Source organism: Haemorhous mexicanus, chromosome 4 (genome assembly GCF_027477595.1).
Source record: "Haemorhous mexicanus isolate bHaeMex1 chromosome 4, bHaeMex1.pri, whole genome shotgun sequence".
Lineage (NCBI taxonomy): Eukaryota > Metazoa > Chordata > Aves > Passeriformes > Fringillidae > Haemorhous > Haemorhous mexicanus.
In genome coordinates, this window is record NC_082344.1 from 54,346,854 (window position 1) to 54,369,718 (window position 22,865).

The window sequence follows — 22,865 nt, forward strand, 5'->3', positions numbered from 1 at the left end:
GATTTATTAGTACTTAGCCACTGTACCCATGTTTCATGTTCTTGTTGCAAGGAGTGGTCAACGTGCAGCCTGAGTCCACAGCTGGAGCGGGCTGCACGGCAACTCCACGTCTGTGAATGCACAGGGCCCTGAATATAGCGATGTTCAGTGATACACAAAACAGAACTACCATTTGTATGTACAATGTCTCACAATGATAAGCTGAACACTAACAGCAAAATTCCTAGGGCTCAGCCCCAGCTGCAGTTAAACTAACCTCGTACATTATCCCTATATTCAACTCTGATAATTACCAAGAATACAAAAACATTCCTTATAAAGGAGTAACACGTCAAAATTCAGAGGGACTTCAGACCAAAGGTGTCTCCTTAATGCTGGGTCATGTTTCCTTCCCAGCTCACTTCTTGAGTAGCTTCCTGCCAGCACCTGAGCTAGCATAAAGCTACCGAGCACACGGATGGAGGGCAAAATCCAGAATCCAACATTTATATACATGGGGAAAGGGGAAGACAAGTGTTTTGCAGTAGAGAAGAAAGTGAGGTAACTTCATGAGAGAAGTAAAACTTAACAGGGCATTCTTTCAGAGGTGACTGTGCTCACCTAAGAACCTCTTTTCCCCCTCTCCCCTTTCCCTGGCTTCCTTTATCACTTTACATACTGTTGGAGAAGCCTGCTGTTCTTAGGAGACTGGTCTTATGGAAAGACACGTTCAGAAGCCCGTTACTGAGAAGTTTTATGTCCCCGACAATGATTTCCGAGTTCTTTTGATAAATAGCAGCGAAGAACAAGGGAAAGTAGTCAGCAATTCATATTTACCACCAGGGTAAAAAAAAAAGGTGTTGATGTAATCAAGAAGTTCTTAGCCTGTATAACAGAAAAGACAGCAACTTGAGATTAACACAAGTAGCATTTTGCCAGTTTCCTACCGTCCCTGGTTTTCACTTAGCAAACCAGCTGAACAGTAGCAGCTTCTTGTTAAAAAAATAAATAAATATAAGGAAAGTCAAAACAACTCATTTCCTTTGGCATCATCGCAAATGATTTACACTAACTCAAGAAAACCCAAGAAAACTGATCACTGACTACACCTTAAAAAGCAGTAAGTATAAAGACTAAGCAAATGCATTTAGTATTGCACTGATATGAGTTCAAAGTATTTACTGTCTGTGCCCTGTTTTAAGTTTGGACACATCAGACAGAGCAGTACACGGAACGCCCCAGAACTAGCCAGGTCTTGACAGCTCTGTTGTCTGGTTTTGTTCCGCTACTATGTTCCAGGTATTTAACAGATACCATCATGTTCCTGATTTCATCTAGTATGAGTTATAAACAGACCATGAAGTGCAAAACTATTTCAATTTGTACTTCACAGCTCTAGAAAAACCCCAGGCAGGCATAGATCTCCCCACCCCATTAATCCACAGCCTAGGAGAAAAAAAAAACAAACTACCTAACCAGAACAAAACAAAAGAGTTATAGAAAAGATGACTGATACAGTACTCCATTATCCACAATCCCCACTTTCCAGTCTCAGGATTTCTCTGAACTTCCTTGTCAGATACACTCTCAAAAGTTAGCATCATATTCACAAAGACATTACAGCTCTCTTTAAATAGATGTACTAGTGTTTGAAGTTGCAAGACTAATAATTTTCAAGCTTTTGCACTCAGGATGAAATGTCATTTTAATACAAATAAAAAGACTGACTGTATGTACAAGCCAAGGTAAGATTTCAGTTCTCATTTATCAGAAACATCAATCAAAAAAAAAAGCTAAATTGAGAACACACTTCTACTTCTATGTGCATTTGAAGTATGTACAGTAAAAACACCAACGCAGCCTCCATGTGTTAACCAGAGAAAAATGCAAGCAAGGATGAATTTTAAAGTACCTGGTAAGCAATCCTTAAACTGAAGCCCAAAATAAAGCTAGAAAACTGCTGCAAAAAACAGCTGATTGCATCATATCAAGTACTCAAAGAAATTTTTTTTTCCATTCTCAGTACACTGGAGAATCAGCTGTGTTCTCCTTCAAACCCTGTGAAATCATATTATCCAGAGTGTACTGAAGAACAATTTACAGCTATTTAAGACAAAAAAAAAGGAAATGAAACCAGCTCCATCTTTTTGTGCTGTATTGAGGCATACTCCTTACATGATTGTGTAGAAAATATGATGGATGAAAATTACTACTGGTAATTCAAAATATGTATTTTTAAAGGGGAGTCTAGACTACTGCAATGGCACACATAATACCCACAGATGATGAAACATAATCAACAGTATGATGTAAAGGAGAGGAGAATCAGGTTTCCCAATTAATAAGCTAGAAAGAAAATGGTTCTGAATAGGTCACCATTTGGAACTTTGGGTAAGTCTTCAAAGTCTGTCAGGAAAAGTTACAAAAGCAATTGAGTATTTCAATGGTGCTCTCTTCAGCGACCCTACCTAATATGTCTATTAAGTACAAGCATGCAAATATAGGTCAATCCACAGGCACATAGGATCCATGTTAAAAACAGTAAGATAACTGTGATGAGTGGCACCAACAATTTTGATGACTAACACTCAAAATGTTGCTTTCTGAATTACTAAATCAAAATCCTGAAGCAAGTTCCTGCTAGTCTTTGTCACACTGCTAAACACTAAAGTAGGCATTGTTTTCCCCCATTATCTTAGCTGAGCTCAAAGAATTTTTACAATATTTAGTAAGAAAAAAAAATTAAAGTATTTCCCCTTTTTAAATTTACACAGACGTTTAATTAGCTTTATTTACAGAGCGCTTTTTTTTCAGTCTCCAATAGTGCCTAGATAGCATCATCAGGCAAGAGTGCCAGTTTTGAAAGAGAATCTATATAGAATCCTAGGAATAACAGATGGTGATGCTCCTCCAGAAGGGGCAAGCTGGACTACAGAAGCAGCTCTCTCTATATGGCTCAGTTACTCAGGAGTAATTCTGTTGCAGTCTCTACATCCCATGATTTTGAAGACAAGGCCACTATTACTGCATTCTGCAATGAGAAAACAAAAGCAATAATATTTTCAGTGTGTGAACCTGCAGCTCCAGGAAGTGAAAAGTTCACAGAAAATCAAAACACATTAGTTTACCGTTTCTTAAATCCCAACTAATAACTGATAGAAAAATTGTTTCAAAAAGGCAGAGGGAGCCCACAAGAGTTATCCATAATGTAGAATTTTAAAACTCCAATTCTTAAAATTAATTAGCAAAATAGAATAATTGGACCTACACAACATCATGAAAGTAGAGAATCTACTTTAGTAGATTCTCATGATACTGATGACTCCCTGTATTTATACACATAAATATTTTTAGTGAGGGCAGGGCAAATTTAAGTTAAGTTATTTGTACTTACCCTATCAAAGCCCATAGCACAGAGGTTTTCTATTTTTTTGGTGTATTCTGGACTAGAAACTGGTGCTCCAGCATACACATGTGCCCAAAGCCGAGCTGTCTGTTTAAACATTTCTGGATTTTGTTTGTACTACACAAAAGAGAAAGGGGGAAAAGCAGAAAGTTAAATCGACTCAGCAATCCAACCAAACAGCAAGACAATATGGCAGACTGCAACCCATCATTCTTCCTATGATATCTTCCACAGTGTTTCATACTCATCATGCTGCTATTCTTGAAGTAAATTTAGAGGTGAGGATTACACAAAGAGCAAACCTATGCAAGCATTTGATATAATGAGTTTGCCTTCAGGTTAAATTATGCACTATTTGATGTGTGCAACCAGGTACTGCTCTCAATTGCACAGATCAAAATAAAGTAGCTATATTTAGCACAGCTGCTGAGAATTTAGATTCAGTGCAACAGAGTACAAATTATTCCTATGTTAACATCTCCTGAACATGGTACTGTGTACTACTCTAATGCACTTCTCTAACCACTTAAAAATTTATATGGTTTTACACACTGCAAGTAGGCCTGCAGATTTTCCAGTCCAGGCCAATACTCTGCTCCTAGGCTTCTTCCTGAGAATGAAGATCACACACATGACAGAAGGGCTGAAAAATGGGTGAGCAAGTACAAAAAGCTAGGGAGCTGCCTGCAACTCTTCATGAAAGCTATTACTTACCAGAAAAAAAAAAAATCATGCCAGTATGTAACTATATTATTTTGTACCAATCTCACCACTAACCAGTTTTCCAATAAACAACAGACTGGACCATATTGCAGAGAATTTTTAGCGTGTGCCAAGAACTCAGCTGCCAAGAAAGTGGGTCATCTGTCATAAACTGTACTCAGAAAAGTTAAAAGATTTTCCTATTTTAACAACTTTTGTATGCAATATCAAGTTTGTCTTTAAAAAAACCTCTTCCCCTAGATCATCACTTTAATAAGACAAGATATTAGAAAATACATTTTTCAAATATTTAGGTACATTTTAAGAACAGAAACATGTCTGATTATCATTCTTAGGCATTTCATTATTACATGAAAATAATAATTAGATCTATAAAGCACAGTAAAATGCTGTACATTTCATTTTGCCTCTCCTACAACAACTACACTGCTTTGTGCGCCTTGCCCACCTCCCTATAAATGTGATCCACATGTCATAATTTGTATATTTATTATCTGGTGACATTATTGGCATTGAAACAAACATGGGAAGCAATCTATTGTTGGAAATAAACCACTGTTATAAATACAGTGGTCTGTAATAAATGTCTTTTGGTGTAATGATTAAAAAAGAAGAAGGATTAAGTTAAACATCAATAGCATCCTGAAGTACTATTTTCTTCTCCTCTTAAGAGATCTTCCCCAATTACTTTTTAAAAAATATTTTTGAAAACACTGCCAAGCCTGGAAAGCAGCTAGCTGAAGTGCAAAAAATTAGTCATAATTGCATTTTACTCAGAACTAGCTTTCAGTGTTCTATTCATAGAATTACTTTACTTAGGTATCTGTAAATAATCCAGCTTCTCACTGAATTTAGAAAAGCCTAACGGCAACTCTCACTGATGTTTCAGTATCAGGAATCTGAGGCAGTTCATGTTGCTGTACTGAAAAAAACCCAGCAACCAGAGCAACTAATACACCAGACAGCTGGTGTCTGAAAATACTGCTCCTACTCAAACAGGAATTCTCCCTGGGATTCTCTCAAGAGCTTTTGCCATTTACCTGGAGAACATACAGTTTAATAAAATAGCACAAGTGTGGAGAATAATTAATTCCTTGTGAATTTTGTCTTGGAAAAAGCAATTAACCCCAAACAAAGTAAAAGAGACCCCAACACCAAATAAACACATGAAAAAAGCAGTTGTTTACCAATATCTCTCTTAAAACCATTATAATCACTTTCTACTTACATTCACACGAAAGTAACTCAAGGCCAAAACCCAGCATAGTTTTCATGCAGGTATTTGCAGGAAAAAACTGAATCCTCCCAATATCAGTCATGTCACAGTCCCACTGGACACACCCACACAAACACCTAAGAGGCAGCCTGGAAAACGCTCTTTGGAATCTACAAAGATTCATGGAGTTCTTTACCTGAGGAAAAACTCTTACCAGCTCAAGTGCTTTTACTGTTATGATTCCCACACAGAATTCTACCACCAAGCCAGAACAGGAAACACTATTTTTGTTCTTTGTAGAAAAGGACACGTAGTTGTTTTTTAATGAAGGAGTGTGGCAGCAAGGGCATACATCTGGGAAAAAACCCAGCGCTGGGACATGCCTGGTGGTCTTTTTGGCCTTTGCAACACTTGTCCCTGGGCAGAGCAATTCAGCCTGACAGAACTGTCCAGGGACATTTATTCAGAGCAGCCTTAGTGCAGAATCCCACAAGCAAACCTTCTGTACTTACTGAGTACAGTGGTAGCAAACAGATCTCATACAGCCAGCAGTGCAATGGGCTACCTCCTATCTCCATGCTTCCCCCTGAATCCTGACAGGTTTGAAAAAAAGGTTTATCTATCATTTTACACTGACTTTTAAAGGGAAGTAGTGCACACCTTGTCACCCTATCCTGGAGGGTTCTGACTTAGAGAAGATACAGGTGAGATAGAAGGTTCTTCCAGCATCAGCTTGCTTTGTTCTTCTGTAACTGAAATACACCCTTACTGTCAGGCAGTGGGGAAGCCAGGCTGCCCTTCTCTCTCCCCAGAGTAAAAAGGAAAACACACACATACGCGAGACTTTGTTGAGAACTGCCAGAGGAATGACTGTTTCTACCCTTCAGCAACACTTTAAACAAAATCATGCAAGTCCTCATATGTCCCAAAACCCAACTGATATTTTTCTGGTATTAAAAGTTATCACTAATGTCTGAAATGTAACAAACCTTGTTGGTTATAAAATTTTACTGACAGCAATTCAATCAGAGATGAAAACAGTTATCCCCAAGTCATTATTCATAAAATTTTGACATTAAACAAATACAATGCGCAACAACATTCATATTAATCCAGAAGAGGAGCTACGTACCAAGCGAAATCCAATTAACACCACCAAGTTAAAATTCAATTAAAACTGATAGCATATTGCTTTTTTTATACTGAAAGCTATAGATTTTGAAAGGCCAGTTACACTGGAACTCATTTAACTATGCTGTTATCTCCAGACATTTCTCACAAGATGATATAAATAAAGGACAAATCCTCCTGGACACTGCAGAGTAACTAATACTCACTCTGGAATTCAAAAAGAGCACAAAACACTATAGCAGCTCACATTTAGAATATGCCATTTTACGATAAATTGTTAAAAATCTTTTCTCTCAGTAAGCCCTGGGATCTAACCTGAGTCAGTAAAGATGACAGAAGTGTTACAAAATCACAATCAACTGAGTATCTTACCTGGTTTGCCACTACTGCATCTTGTGGATCATCTGGTTCTGCAGCTGCCAACAATGCTTGCAGTGATAACAACACTGTTCTTAGAGTCATTGCTGCTGCCCTAAAATTGAAAATTCAAAATATCCTTAACCATATCTCGTACCTGTATTCACCCTTGTGGCTGTACTATCATAGAAGATATGAGTTCATGTACAGATTTTAAGTCCAAAAAATATAATTTTAAACTGCTGCAGGTTATAGTTATTAAAATACTCTTCTGTATATATATTTAAATAAGGTTTTAAATGTGGACTTTCCTATTAACAATGCTTTTTGAAGTTTTTGGAAAGTACCTTGACCTACACATTTCACCATGCCCACAATGCAATTCATTTCATCTGGGGAAAAAAGCCCAGAGAAAGCAAGGCCAGAGCAGGTTGTGCCTTCTCCCTCACTGCTGGTACCAGCACCTCTCTCCCGATGCGGGGCGGGGAGGGGCCGGCAGGCCGGGGATGCTCCCTCTGCCGGCACTCTTCCTCCAGGAGCAGTGACCTACATTTCAAACATGCCGAACAGGCAAGGAATTCTATACACTAGGTCGCTTTGCACCAGTTTTAACATTACATTTTCCATTAAATTGAACCTCTGCATAGTTAATTACTACCACAATAATAAAATGGTTCGGCTAATTATGGAATGTGCGATCAAAATAGTTCATTACAGCCTGACTGCTGGCAGCAGGAAAACATTCTGTAGTCACAATGGTCCTGTCAAGTTACTCTTTGCCCCTGTGGAACAACTCTGTTGAAGGTAGCAAAGTCCCAGAGTTGGAACTTCTAAGATTTTAGGTTCTTATCATTTATCTTGATCTCAAAGTGTATTTAGAATAAGACACTTCAATAATTTAGTGAGGGAAAACACAGTATGCTCAGAGACATCAATTACTCAAAAGTAATCACATTCAATTATTACAGACTGGAAGTCTGGAAAGTTGTAACATTTACACAGTTTCATTAGATTTTGATCGTAAATAACACCTCTGAATTACCATTTCAGTTGGCACACACTGGAAACCAAGTAAGAACCCCACAGACCCTGTGAAAGTTGAGAATTTCTGATTTGAACAGTTAATTAGATTCTTAAAATCATCATGGCAATGGCACAGACAGATGTTCAAACCAATACACAAATCTGTTTCCTCTGCTTAAGAACTAGGAGCAAGGTGAGTGGGGAAGATGTGACATTTTAGATTTAAGCAGTGATTATGACACATGAATGCCAGAGGAAAGCTGTGAAACACAGGCATCCAATTTCTTACAAACAAACCTCAATTTTCAGCCAACAGAAAACAGTTTATTGTTTTCAGAAGATTGCAAATAAATGCAAAGGGCTTGTTAGAATAGGTGGAGAACAGTTTGACCTGATAGTCCAGCTACAAAGAAGACAGTGTGCAAGTGCATTTGCAGGCTCAGGTTTCAGAAATGTATGTGTTTTCCAGTACTGAGTCACTGTATTAAGGTACTCTAGCAGTGTATACCAATGAACAAAGGATAGGTGCTGGTAAAATATCAGAGGTACATTTGTGGCACCTAAATATTATGTTCCTAGATGCTTTCTTGCTGTGTCACTAACCATTCAAACATGCCATTCTTACCTAATTGTTTGTAATTCTGGAAGATTTTTCTCAGTAAGTTATTTTTTAGCTTGACAATTATTGCTGAGCTTTCGCAGTGCAGTGTTCTACATCAAAATGCAAGTGAGAAACATCCCAAATGACAGAGATTTTAATTAGCACATTGTGTCTCACTCCAACTGCCACGCCAGCTTGAAGTCCCTTAAGCTGAACGTAGTCTACTTAAATCTTAAAAAAAATCCTTATGCTTTTAAATCTGAATTCTGACAAATCACAGCATCACAACATACAATTCTCCTCTTTCGAACCTATTCCTTAGTAATTTTCTTTTCTTTACATGTACCTAATGCTATTCTGCTCTTATAATTTCCTTGGGCTTGTAATCTCTAATGGTTTATACTATCTTGAAATTAACCTATTTAATGTACACACTGATGACATAATTCACAGTCTTATCTCCTAGCATTACAGGAATGTAATGCAACATATTTACTATTGAAGCACTCAGATGTCAAGGAATACTAAGTCTTTCAGGCCATACTATGCTCAAATGGATGCAATAATTTTTATTTTTATGCAGTCAATTTCAGGTACTACCACATCTGCCACACCCACTGTAAAACCTGAAGTCTTTTTCTCAGTTAAGTAATTTTATTATGTTATTTACTGTAGAGTTTTAAAGACTGACTCAACATGAAATATCTATCAACCATAACTAATGCTACAGTTACTTTCTCCAAATAAAAGTTGTTCTGCCCTTTCCTTTGCAGAAATCTTTCTACTTTAGAGACATCTGAAAATGTAGAGAAGATGACAAAAAGGATCACAGCCTTTTGTACCACTTTTACATGCAATGTACTTCCACTTACTCTGTACCTTCTAGGAGAGGAGTGTTAAGTATACTTTGGGGAGCGGGGGTATCGCTAAGAACCAGGGTGTCATTGACACCAGCTGTCTCTGGCTTTCAAGACTGCCAGGTCCTTTCAATCCCTGTTCACCTGTTAGATTTTGTAGATTTTTATACAAAGCATACTGACACTTGAACATCTGCCATTCCTATTTCAAAATAACAATAAAAATCAACAACTTGTCCATGTATATATACAGATGGCTATATGATCAGAGAATTTAAACTCTGAAATACTACGTTTCAGACAAGATTGGTTTAGCCTTAATAAAAAGGTTTTAAAATGTACCTTACAACTTAGTTTCAAGTCTCATGTCTCAAAACAGCTTTCCCATCTCATACATAGTAAGACAGTCTTTACTGGACACAAACATTAAAAGAAGTATTCTTAAATCATAAAAGAAAATCCATTACAGCTTCAGTTGTATTAAACAAAATAAGAAATTAGAGTTTGTGATTAATGGTAAAGAAAAACTGACATATTTTGTGTAACTGTTGTATAACCATCTAAAGTCTTCTACCCTTAGAACACCAATTAGCTTTCCTGATCAAAGAAAGTAAAAATGTCTTGTTATTTTCTACATAGCTTAGTCTTAATTTTTCAGATAGATATTAAGATTCACAGAAGAAATTGAAGGAACAGCTAAAAATAGATTCTGATTTCCCATGAACTTAAAAGCTCTTCTTTCTTCCTGTTACCTTCTTTTGTGAGAACACAGTGAATGACGATGACTGCCTAGAATTATATTTACAGATACCAGTAAGGCAGGACTTGTTCATCATGAGCAAAAAGCAAAAACAATTCCCATAAATGCATGAGTTCTGAAAAAAAATCTATACTGATAGTGACACAAAACTAAAAATCCCAATACACACACCCACCCCCTTCCCCAACATCTTCACAAGCCAAAGAAGAATGTCCAGGGGAAGAACAAAAAAAAAAAAAAAGTTGTATTTTCCTTAAAATTAATTTCCAGTGCAAAGATACAGGTCTTCTGAATTTTCCAATGCACCTCAAAGGTTTATTGATCTAGAATAGAACCCTGAAAAAATTAGGTACTTCCAACTCTTCTTACATTTGAATTTTACTTCTAAGTACGGATATATGTGCAACAGCTCATGGAGTTCAAGCAATTCTCTTTAGTAACTCAAGCTAGCTGCATGGTTGTGTTCTAGGTTTGTTCTCTCCTCCTTGCCAAAAGCAAGGTTTTTGCATTGCTCCTGACAGACTTCTGTCTGATCTGTTCTTAGCTGAAGCCTCAGAAGGCTCTTGGAAAATCCACTTCAATTCTTCACCATGCTTGATACTCTGCATACTGAGATGGCTTTCCAATCTTTCACTGTACATTGTTTTTGCTTAGACCATCATTCGTGTTACTTCACTCTAGATTTTTCCTATGGTTCCCATACTTCTTGTACAACAAGCAGGTACACTACTTCAATGGAAACCTGACCAATCACTAGCAACAAGCAGCCAGCTTGTATAATGAGTTCTGCAGGTAAAACTTCCTATTTGCCTTGCACATGACCTTATATCACCTTTGTCCCATGACATTACTGGTTCCTGTTTGCTCCTAAAGCTTACAATAACCCTTGACTTCCACTCCCATCCCAAAATGTTGCTTAGCTAACATGCAGATTTGTAATCTGCAAAATGGGAGGAGGCCCTTATCATGCACCAGTGAGCTGCAGAGAGCCCCCTACAGGGATGCACTGTCCCTCAGAGAACCTGAAACAAAAAGCCTTCACTCTGGACATCCAAACCAAAAGCTCAGCTTTCTATTGGCATTACATTTGCTAAACCACAAGGAAGATGTGGATTGAATCAGAACAAAGAGAGCTGATGCACATTTTGTTCACTTACACTTCCTTCCTCCTTTTTTTTAATAATATCTTAGGGCATTTCCATTAAAAAGGAGCACCCCTAGTTTGGGTGACTATAGTGTTAACATTAAAAGGCACAGCAAGCCAGCTGTGCCCAGCACGCCTGAGGAAAGAAATCTCTTCTACCTTTTGATGAGCAGAGAGAGTCCTAAGAGGATTACAAAACACTGCCAGGTTTTATTTTTCTTCTTCATTTTTAAAAGCTAAGTAATTCTCCATTTAGGAAGTATTTACTTATGTTCTTTACATTCCACTCTGGGAAACAATCTCTCTCATTATTCCAAGAGGGTAACGAAGCAGAATGCCAGGAACAGCTGCAGCCAGCAGATTGGTACTCCACTCTGTCATCCATACATGGCTATGGGAACACTTTTTTCTAAATAATCTGCAATATTTGTTCCATTTGTGAAATAAATAAGCTTGTTAATCCAAGAGAAAATCTCTGGTACCTCGCAACAGCTTATGGAATCTGGATCGAAATTAATAAGGCCTTTGAGTAGACGCCCATTGCATAGTCACTATTTACAGGACAACTACAAGACCAAGCACCCATCAGAGAAAATAAAAACAAAAAGAATAATAGGATAGCTTTGACATAGCACAGAGGGGAAAGACAGCCTGCTTGTTGAAGGGTTCCCTAAAACCATGTTAAACCATGCATTCTCTGCATTCTTCTCAAAGCTTTAAGGAGCTTCAGTGCTCCTCAAACACCCTAAACAAAACCCAGCAGTACTCCATACCCAGGAAGATTACAAGTTGGCTGCTGCTTGTTTATCTATTAAAACTGTATTATCTCTTATAATGATTTCTGCATCTCAACTAAAACTGAAGCACAAATCCTCCAGTAGTCACTATGACAAAAATATTCTTATCATTCATTACTGACTGTCAAACCTACTAAAGCCAAGAGTTTTTGTGGCCATTTATGCAGCTAGGACACATTCACTTAATAATCTCTGCTCAAGGGATTTATGCAGAACAGCTTTCCAGTAATTTAGTTCTCAGGTTTCAATGAACTGCACTGGATACGTTGTATATTTAAGATTAAAGCTTTGAGATAGTACTAGCCCAGAAGATAAATATATGCCATAGTAAGTGAAACCACATCATGAAAATTACATCAGATAAGCATAAACAGTATTCCTTTTCCGAAATCATACTCCTATTTTAATCCTAGCGGCTAACAGTAGCTGCTTTGCAAACAAACTGGCATGACAGGTACTTAAAAAACTAAACATGATGAAAATCCACAGCTGCAAAGAATTTCAGTATCAAGCCGATGATGTCGAAAGAGAGTTTCATTAAACTCATTAAAAAGAATTTAAAGACATTACTTTGTAAACTGAAAAAATCTGCTGCCAATATGCAGAATATCATCTGAACTATGCTCATTAGAACAGCAAATCATTACCACAGGATGGGAGGTTAGGGAAGAGACTTTTTAAAACTACACAAACACATTTAAATCATTGTATTTGTATTCACCATCTATAAATGAGTATTTTATCAGCATATTAACTCTTTCAGAAATCCTGCTAAGGCCCATAGGCCAAACTTCTCCAGTCCTTTAACTCTCAAACCTCACTGAAAAACAGATATGCAGAGAAATTTGAGACTTACATTTAAACACAGCAACAAAATGAGCATTACTCAGTTAAGAGCATTACAAGTCAATGAAGTGGCACTTCAAAAACAGATCTTGTTGCTAAAAGATTTGACAAGAGAGATTGTGGAATTAATATATTTTCTAGAATACTTCCACAGGTATATTTCAGAATTGCATTTGGCCAATTTACTTTTGAATCCCTGGCAAAATAACTTAAATATTAAAATATTAATCTGGGGGGTCGGGATTGCTTATTTTTTTGTTTGTTTGTTTGCTTTCTAATGAAGTTATTTTATTCAAACCACTTTTCAACCTAGATAAGCAGAAAACCTAGTTTTGGTGGTGTGTGGTGGTACATCTTCCTCCTGGCTCCCTCCTTAGGCCAGCTATGGTCTCAGGAATCCTTGCTAGGCCTCAGGCTGGATTAATGGCAGATAGGTTTCCTTGAGCTTATCAAAAACACTGCCTGCTCCCAGAACTTCTGTTGTCTAGCAAGCTCCTGTTTTCCACTAAATAGCCTTGAGTTCCTTCTTTCATCTGAACAACAGATCAAGTGGAATAGCACTTTTATTACTGGTCTTTTCAAGGAATATTCCAGTAAATACCAACTCATCCTTATGGCCAGGATGGAAATTTACTGATGAATGAAGTCAATCATCTTGTGACCCTATCTATGAACAATGGTACCGAAACCCATTGAGCTGTCATGTACCACAGCAGGCTGTGACCAGCATTTCCCAGAGTGGGATGATTCTCAGAGCAAGAGCAAACTCTCAAGTTTGTGAGACTCTGAGGATTGCCATGGAAAGCCAATGAAGCCTGGGCTAATTCCCTCACTGCTCCTCAAGGTTTAATCCTTTGCCCACTGAGAAAATCTGAAGTATTTCACTGAACCCAAGGGTAATTTTTCTCAAGTATACCTTTATACATACATTTGTCTGTGTGCACGTATATAATGAATGTTGCTGCTTCAGATTTAAGCTCATCTAGTGGAAGGTGTTCCTCTCCATGGCAGGAGGGTTGGAACTACATGATCTTTAAGGTCGCCTCCAACCCAAGCTATTCTATGGTTCTATAAGTCTATGCTGTGGGCATTTCTTAATTAACTAAAGCTGCACATATTGAAGAACAATAAACAATTTATTTAAACAATATTAACCATTCATATTGCTTATGGAGTTTTAGGAAAATACTCAGGAGAAAACCAGTCTTATCTACCACGATACAGAAATGCTTCAAACAGTAAACAGTAGAGACAGCTACAAGGTTGCTCTTATCAAAGGATTAGAGGCTTTGACAAACACTTCAACAATGCTCAAGTGATTTTCACACACCATTCTATGATTTGGAAAGAAACAAAACTTACAAATAGCACCACTAGAAAATGAAGGGATCACACTACATTAAGAATCATTTGAAGAGGGATTAATAGTATACAGGAAATCTCCCTCCATCACCAGCAGGTTCTGTGCAATTCTCTCCTTAGTGCTTCCAAATGAAGACAGTGTTTCAGCAAGAGTTCAAAACTATATAACTGGCATTATACTGGTGCTTCTTGTGTCAGCTAGTATAAATATACAGAAGTAGAAGTCTTGTTCCAATACTCCTATTTCATATATGTCTTGAAGGAGGAAGATATTAATATCTGGTTTTTTTCATCAAGCAGAAATAACAGAAATAAGACACAGATCAAATTATCTGTGCTAGACATAACTCAAAGATTATAAGAACACAGGTCAACTCTCCTATTTGTCCTTCTCAAATATCAAAGGTTTTGACTAACAACCCCAAAAGTACTTATAGGAAGTTGAAGCTCATGGGTTTTTTATGTCTTTATTGCCTTTTGATACTCATAGACAACCTCATGCCCATTCATTAATCTGCTTCTCAGGACACTGTACTTGCACAGTTGAAGAGTCATTAATCTCCAGTAAAATTGTAGGGTGGTATGACAATCAGATGCAGGTACAGAAGTGCACTAGCTTTACTGATAAGAAAAACTCTGCCAGGTACCACAGCATGTATACTGAAAGATTCTATTGCCTGAAAGAACATCAAGTGCTCTGAGATGGTAAGAAAACATATGCCATTCCAAAAGATAGAAAAACAACGGTTTATGACCATAACAATTTCATTTCAGTAATTTATACTATAGTGTGCCAGATGACTTCTACAATCTTGTATGTCTGTAAAAGATTAATACCCTGGATGTGTCACCTGCAAGACCTCAAGACTTCAGCATTCTCTAAAGTTTCTGTTTCAAACCCAACTGATCTCTGCTTGGCCAACAGCACTCTTGACAAAGTTGTTGACTTCACAAGCATTTGAAGTTTGTATGGATGAGATACTGGTATCATCTGCTGGGGAATTACAGTACTATTCTTTTGGGGCAGATATGGAGGAAAACAACCATCTGTATTAGGTATCATGTCTATCATACATAATCATAACTGTTGTACACAATCTTCAAACCACATGAAATCAATTACTTTGAAAAACAAATGAACAATGAGTGCAGCTGTTAGTTTGGACACAAATCCATTCCACAGATTTTGGCTATTAAAACTTCTGCAGTAAAATTAACTGATCAAAGAAGGCAATAGGTAGTATTTGTTAACAGAAAAGAACTAAAATTAAAAATTAACTCATATAAAATCACCCAAAATGTCAACAATGAAATGTTAATTCTAGTGCAAATTTTTTTGGAAGAATTCTCTGTATATAATAAATACTTTGTGCTTTCCAAAATTATCACCCAATCATTTCATTTGCATATTTGCATCTCACTATACTATTCTGTAATGTGTGCTTTAAGGACATCTCAAATTATAAGCACAAGGTGAAAAGCAAGGTGAGCTGATGCCTCCTTATCCAGGACACCATTATACTTGATTTTGCACATTTAAACCCCCATGTAATCTTACCATTGATCTTTCAGAATATCCAAACAAATGGCCCCAGTGACAGAGCTAATGTTAGGATGCCATATTTTGGTGATAAACCGCACCTAAAAAAACAAGACAATTTTTAAAAACAAAAGCAATCATTAAATGCAGTATACTACGTAAACATTTTAAATCCACCATTTTAAATAACAGTATGAAGAAATACTAATTTAGAAAATGTAGTACCACAAATGGAACTAAGATGTGATACTGCTTATTTCAGGAGGCTTCAAGTTTGTAAGGCTGTTTGTTAGAGCCTCGCTTTACTCAAAACAGACTACTGCCCATTCCAGCTCACCAAACTCATTCCTAACTGCTTTCTCACATGTCATGTGTTCACATCCCTGCATCACACAAAGTTAGTTAGAAATATCCTCCAGCATACAAGTGTTTTGACAAAGCAGATGGTACAATACAGACTCAAAGCTTCTAACGCTACTAAAAGTGGGCTTTCTAGATTTCACAAAGTCCTAAACTCTTAACATAGAAACTGGATATCATTCACTGTTGAGCTAAACTGTTGGTTACAGATGTGTTGGAAAGTGGATACTACTATGTCTATAACCATCCTGTCTCATTACCTCATATGCAGAAAGCTGCTCACCAACCCAAAACTTAATTAGATTACTAATATTTTTCTTTGCTATTGGAAGGATTTAGTCCCAGCATTCATTCATTAATCATGTCCATATTTTTACACTAAAGTGTACTCATGTTTACAAAGCATTACTAAAATCAGGTTTAGGTGGTTTGGGTTTTCGGGTATTTTAAGACACCAAGAAAGCACTTCCTCTTAAAGGTCTTGGAGACCAAAGCTGTCCTCAGAAAGGACATACATGCCTTTGGAAATTACCCCTTCATTTTCTTCAGGTTGCACTGTAATTGCCTTCTAGAGATTTTACGTATCTGTTTCTCATCTCCTCCTCACCCCAAACTCCTGAAAAAAATTTTAGGTATAGCACAGATCTTTTGATTTTTGCCCCTGACCTGCAAGCAAATCAGTGAAGAGATTAGCTGTCAGGCACTACAGCAAAAGATCATACATACAGGGCTACAATAAAATCAGTGCAATCCTGGTGTCTAAATAGGCAAGACTGGAGCAGTTCTGCTTTCCAAGACAAAAATAAGCTATCTTGTCAGCTGAGGCACTTATTAACCACCTCAACTCTAGAAATCACTTGGAAAATGTAAAAAGCGATGTAAATACTGGATAATTTCTCACAGCAAATGACTGCTAACAATGGCTGTCAAAGCACATACTGAACAAGCTGAAGAAATCTTTCAGATGAAAGGCAGGGCCAGACACAAGCAAAAAGGCTTCCAATTCAAGACTCCAGAATAAGCAGTACTATGCTACAATGCACTGAGTTTCTAACAGCTGCCTATGAACCCTGGAAATGGAGACCACCAAGCCCTAAAGCAGCAAGTAAATCATGATATACAGACTGATCTTTCAGCACCTGCAACCTGTTTCAGCTCTCCTTATTTTAGCTCACACCAGAATCTGTGCAGATTGAAAAACTTAAGACCAACAGACATTTCTTTAAGATTTTCTGTGTCTTTTGCTCCAGCCCTAAGGAAGTAATTCAAAGAACCTATGAGCTACTGGCACCTCTCTCCTCCTTCCTCTTCCCCAGTTCCTTCCCAGTATTACATATCAGGGTGAAAATAATAAGAATCTAGGACATGTTCTTGGTTCAAAGACATCTTTCAGACAAACAGAAAACCAATCAAGAAGTGGAGTCAGACAACTCAGGTGTCTACTGATTCAAGCCACTGAAGAGTGGACTAAATCAGGGCACAGGAATGTACAGCTGCACATGGCTGGAGAGAACATTATTCAGAGTGGAATCACAAAACTAAAGTTCTAGAAAAATGTAGTAAAGTTAAAAGGCCTATAAGTTGTGAAAAATATGAGTGACTTTACCACAGCCACTGCTCATCTCTCATCCACATGCATGTTATCTATTCCTTCAACAGAGAAGCAGTAAGACTATTATATTTCTCTGTTGGTTCTTCAAGGCACACAACACTACAAGTCTCTATTTAATTATTACTAGAAACTTGGTAGGTTAGATTCAAGAACCTTTTAAGTATAACTTATGGAGCCAAAGAAATTAAAAGAACAAATAACTCCCTATTACAACATTTCTTCAACAATGCTGAGGGGGAGGGAAGACAGCTGTACTCTACACATAATTTAAAACTACCTGAAAATTGTATTTATCTTGTCAGAAAAATATTACATTAGGGTCAATAAAAAGGCCCAAGCATCTCTCCCAAAATCTCCCAGTTTGTATTTTTAGGAACAATCAGAGTGTACCTCTGACTGGGTACAGTTTTGCATCCTGCTTTGTTTCTACCTAAATGTAACAGTTCCAATCCTTGTCTAGAAGTGAATAAAAAAAAAAAAAAAAAAACAAACCCAAAACCAACAATAAAAACAAAAAAAAAAAAAAAAACAAACCCAACAAACAAACAAGTATACAAGAATACTCAAACCCAACTTGTGTGTTAGCCAAATTCTATTATCCAAAAATGTGTGTTTGCAGTACCTTAGGAGGATTAAACGGATATGTTTCTGGGATTTTTATCTCTAGCTGATACCTTCCACCTGCAAAAGACAAGAACAAGTTGGAAATGATGCCAATAGAACATTACTAAAACTTGAAGTCTTTCATGACACTAAAGCTTACACTTCTAAATGAGACAGTTTTCAAGTTAATTAAAATTTACCCAGCCATATTAGTCAGGAGATTCATTTAGATTTCATCTATTTCATAAATAAATGCAATAAAGTCAGTTAGAAAAGCTGTGTTTTCTTGTGCAAACCAGTACCTATATTTCTTAGGAATATTTATTGTGTACATTCTCATTTCCAATCTTGTCATTTCCATGCTTTTAGTAAAATATTCCAAAATATGAACCAAATATCTCCTAAATAGATGAAAAAAGAGGCCACAGGAATATTCAGGCTGAACATGGGATATTACATTATTCTGACTCTTTTCTGATACCTAATGACAAATTTTCTTCAAGTAACACAATTTAAATTACCTGTATTTTAAACTTTTTGGAATTCAAATACGTTCAAGTAACTCTTTCAGAAAAGTTCCCATGCTTTGGGAAAAAAATAATAAAGGAGGTACCAGTGTTTAACTTCCATTATGTGCTACATTACCACCTGAATTAGTTACTTCTGTTTCAACTCTGCAAACACTTTGACACAACAGTATCATTAATATAATATCAAGGGCCAGGGCATACAATAAAGGATAATAAGAGCTTGAAGAGTGAACCCCCTTCTACTGCCCAGTTTTAAACATTTCTCAGTTCTATTGCTTTGTCACAGTATCATTCCCTATCCTATTTCCATTATAGTTCTGTTAACATTCAAGTTCACTACCAATACTTATGGCTTCTGGAGCAATCTCAAACTTTCTCTGGCTGCCCAGTGAAGGCCATTTGCAAGGCAGCAGTTCAATGACAAAAAGAACAGGGCATAAAAAAAACATAGACACAAAATCAGACGTTTTGTTTTTTATAAAAATTGAAAGCATTTATCCTTATTTGCAATTTTTTTTCTTCAACCTGCTGCTCTTCTTTCAGAAACCTTTTCCCTCTGTCAGTGTAACATGCTACAATTTTTACAATTTCTTGAATTAAAGCTGAAGTATTTGCAATCTATTTTACTTGAGATTTCCAGAGTGATTTACTCTGCAAATCAAGCTATATAGAACCAGCTCTCAAGTAGTTACAATACTGGCAGCAAGATGCACAGGGGAAAAAAAGCCTCTAAGTACTACTCTCAGCAGTTACAGTATATGGCATCTTTAGATCTGTGCCAAAAACCACATTAGCAGCTCCAAAGGGTTCTCACTTTTAAAATGTATTTCAGTCTAACACATTCCACCTGAAACTAGTTAGCATCAGTTTGATATTTTACAGTATTAACTACCTCTGTTCTTTTTCGTACTTAACTCCAAAGTAACTTGAGACATTTTAACAGAAAATACTATATAAGAAAGACCAAATACATCCAAAATTATAACAGTAATGTATAAGTTGATTGCTTGTCTGCTCACAGGATAGCACAGGAGAAAGAGTTTGGAAGACACAAAGCAATTGAGAGTTCAAGGAAGTTTGGTTTTTCTTTTCTTTAAACTGAAACATAATTCAGCAGCAACTGTTTTTAAGAAAAAAAACCAGCTACGCTCATCAGTCCTTCTACAATTTTGCTGCCACATAATTTTGTAAGGTAATATGAAATCTATCCTTAGGTACTACCATTTCTCCTGCTTACCACAAACTATTACAGTCTTCTGCCTAACAGGATATTCAGCCACCAATATTTTTCAACAGAGACTGATGAGCTGGTAGTATTATTTATACAGTATTGTTTTGCACTAAACTTTGAGGTTAAAAATACAGGCTTAAAGACATAACCTAAACAAATCTGTGATTTTTTTTAATACTAAATTTAAAATACAAATTACGAATATATTAATTTCTGCATGCCAATATTTCTGCAATTTTTTTTAAGAGTATGCATATGCATGGCTTTTTTTGTGGCTATTTAATGCTTGAAATTGAATTAAACAGTAATGGCATAATATTCCTTCTGTAGTCCTACTGGAACAGGTCTCACAAGAGTTAGAGCAATTTTTAGCTATTTCCCTTGAAGAAATAACCTATTATAAATTTTGCAGTTGCAGTGGCTCACATGCAAGCTTGGTTTGAAATTAATAACAATATTACACAGAATTAAAAAAAAAAACAACCCTCAAAAAATCCAAACCCACAAAACTTCAACACATCTACTGAAAAGCTCTTGATTCAAGTAAAACCCAGCAGCCACTAATCAAGTCTCTCAAAGGTCCTCTCTCCAAACACATTTTAACATTGGATGCAAACATGTTTCAATTAAGCTGTGTCTGGCAATATTCTGATAACTGATCAATATGAGTTGACACTACTAACAGAAAAATAAAAGCTGTAAATTTTGTCAATAGATGGCATTCTTCCTCTCAGTCATTCTTAACTAATGCTCCAACATTACCTATAAAAAAATTTGCAGCAGCAGTTTAGTTTCAGATACCTCACCAACTATGGTCAATAACTGTTCTTTCACTTCACAATGGTCCTAGAATTCCCTCCTGTATCACAGGGACTGTCTGACCAGAACTACTGGCTTCATAAAGCACTTCTTGCTGTGTCACTGTTCAGATTATAGATGACAAAACATCAGTCAGTAATTATGCAGCATGCATTACTGCTATAGTCATAAAATGAAGACGACACACACTGGCATGCCCTTCATAATTATATAAGGGAATAAATGCATATAACTATATTACAGAAATATTAACATTCCAAAGCAAATTATTCTAATGTCAGGAAACACCAGAATTGGGCAGGCAGTAGCTCTCATTTTGTTCCTCGAAGCACATGACTTTTAGATTAAAGTAAGCATACAATCACATTACTCTTCCATGAGATCGCTGCCATAATCAGAATAAAAAATATATTCAACCCCCCCCACCAAGGGGTATTTACTATATCCTCATAATTAAATCTACTCAAAGGTATGTAAGTAGGCATGCATTTCACATCAACAAATTCTGCACTAAATGTATTCCTGTTTTTCACTACCAGGATATGCTGAATATCTGAGCAGACAGTCCCCAGCTTTTGAAATGCTTGCCTACCTGAATCATTAAGCATCACATAGAACCCAGTTGTGCAGACTTTGTCAATTTTTTTTTTTACCCTCTACATGTACTGCTATACAGTTTTTAAGTTTTGTAACACAAAAGTGTTACACATGTAACACTCATGAGTGGTACACATGAGTGTTACATCTTTAATTTCAAGTAACTCTCAATACATTCTCTAAAACAGGACCATTTTCTAAGACAAGGTAATACTGACCTGGAGGGGGGGGGGGGAAATGGCAAGCTTTGACAAACCAACTCACTCAAGAAAGTTTAATTCTCTCTGAATGGAAAATAAACACCAAAACCAACACCCTTCTACCACCATTCATGCTTCCTAGTATTCAATTGCCTATATACAAATGTTATTACAATACTAAATCTTGGATTTACAAGATGAACTATACCATTACAAAACAACAATTATACTAAATTCTAAACAGAATTATTCACTTCCCAATAGATTACCAGCACGATTCTGTATTTTAGGTGAACAGCATAGTACTCCTTTTAAATTGAAGGCACATATTACAACCAGAATAAACTGCTTCCAGACATTATCATCTGTCAACTATACATCTGCAGCTGATGAGATGGAGACACATGGGACAAGGGAGGGAGAGGGGAAAACCACCATTATTTACTAGACTGTTGTGGAACTCTGGAAATAAAGTTCTGCAGGGCACCCCCACCATTACAGCTGCTTCACTTTTCTACTTTCTTTCTTCCAGACTAATTTCCCTTCTTGTCAGCTTCTGACATCCACCCCTGCACAATATTCTTCCATGTCAACCACTGTTCGGCTATTTCTTTACTCTTTTCCTGTCCTGGGTCCCAAAGCTAGAGGGAAGACTTCTCCCTGCTCTCAAATCCAGTGCTACTGCACCAGCTTCTAGTCCCAAAAAGCAAATCACAAGAGATGTCCTCCATTAGGGAAGATGTGAGGACCAGATTTTCATTAGCAGTCAGTAATGCTTTTGAGTGCATACACTTCCTATAGCTACAAAACAATTTCCAGGTATTTTCCCCGCCTGATGAAAATTTATTTTTTGAGAATTTATTTTATATTGACAAATGGCATGCGTCCAGTCTCAAGGGAATACTAAAGTCTCAGTGTTAGCTCAAAGGCATAGAGCAACTAGAGCAACTGAAGAAGATGCTAAATTGTTTCATATTCCACAACACCAATTTGCCTGAGACATTCTCCTTGATACTTTTTTACTGAAAGTACAAATTCAAACCAAAGTAGATACCTGGCATGGAAAAGTCAAGTAAAACTATGTTTTAAAGCTATCAATTTTTTTTTTTAAATTTAAAAATCCTTACTTATCATGAAAGAACTTTAAATAGAAGGCATGTCTGCCAGTTCC

At 36.8% G+C, this 22,865-nt stretch overlaps 1 protein-coding gene across 3 annotated transcripts in view; it reads right to left on the minus strand.

Annotated features, from left to right (window-relative positions):
• Positions 1-1,658: 1,658 nt before the first annotated feature.
• The window catches only part of UBE2K (ubiquitin conjugating enzyme E2 K), a 39,465-nt gene continuing 18,258 nt past the window's right edge, over positions 1,659-22,865 (minus strand). For all 3 annotated transcript variants that reach the window (XM_059844965.1, XM_059844967.1, XM_059844964.1), the window contains 5 exons: positions 18,337-18,395; positions 15,761-15,843; positions 6,828-6,927; positions 3,374-3,502; positions 1,659-3,010 (listed from right to left, as the gene is read on the minus strand). In XM_059844965.1, coding sequence (XP_059700948.1) covers positions 2,936-3,010; positions 3,374-3,502; positions 6,828-6,927; positions 15,761-15,843; positions 18,337-18,395 — 446 coding nt within the window. In that variant the 3' untranslated portion in view covers positions 1,659-2,935. The remainder of the gene's footprint in view (positions 3,011-3,373; positions 3,503-6,827; positions 6,928-15,760; positions 15,844-18,336; positions 18,396-22,865) is intronic.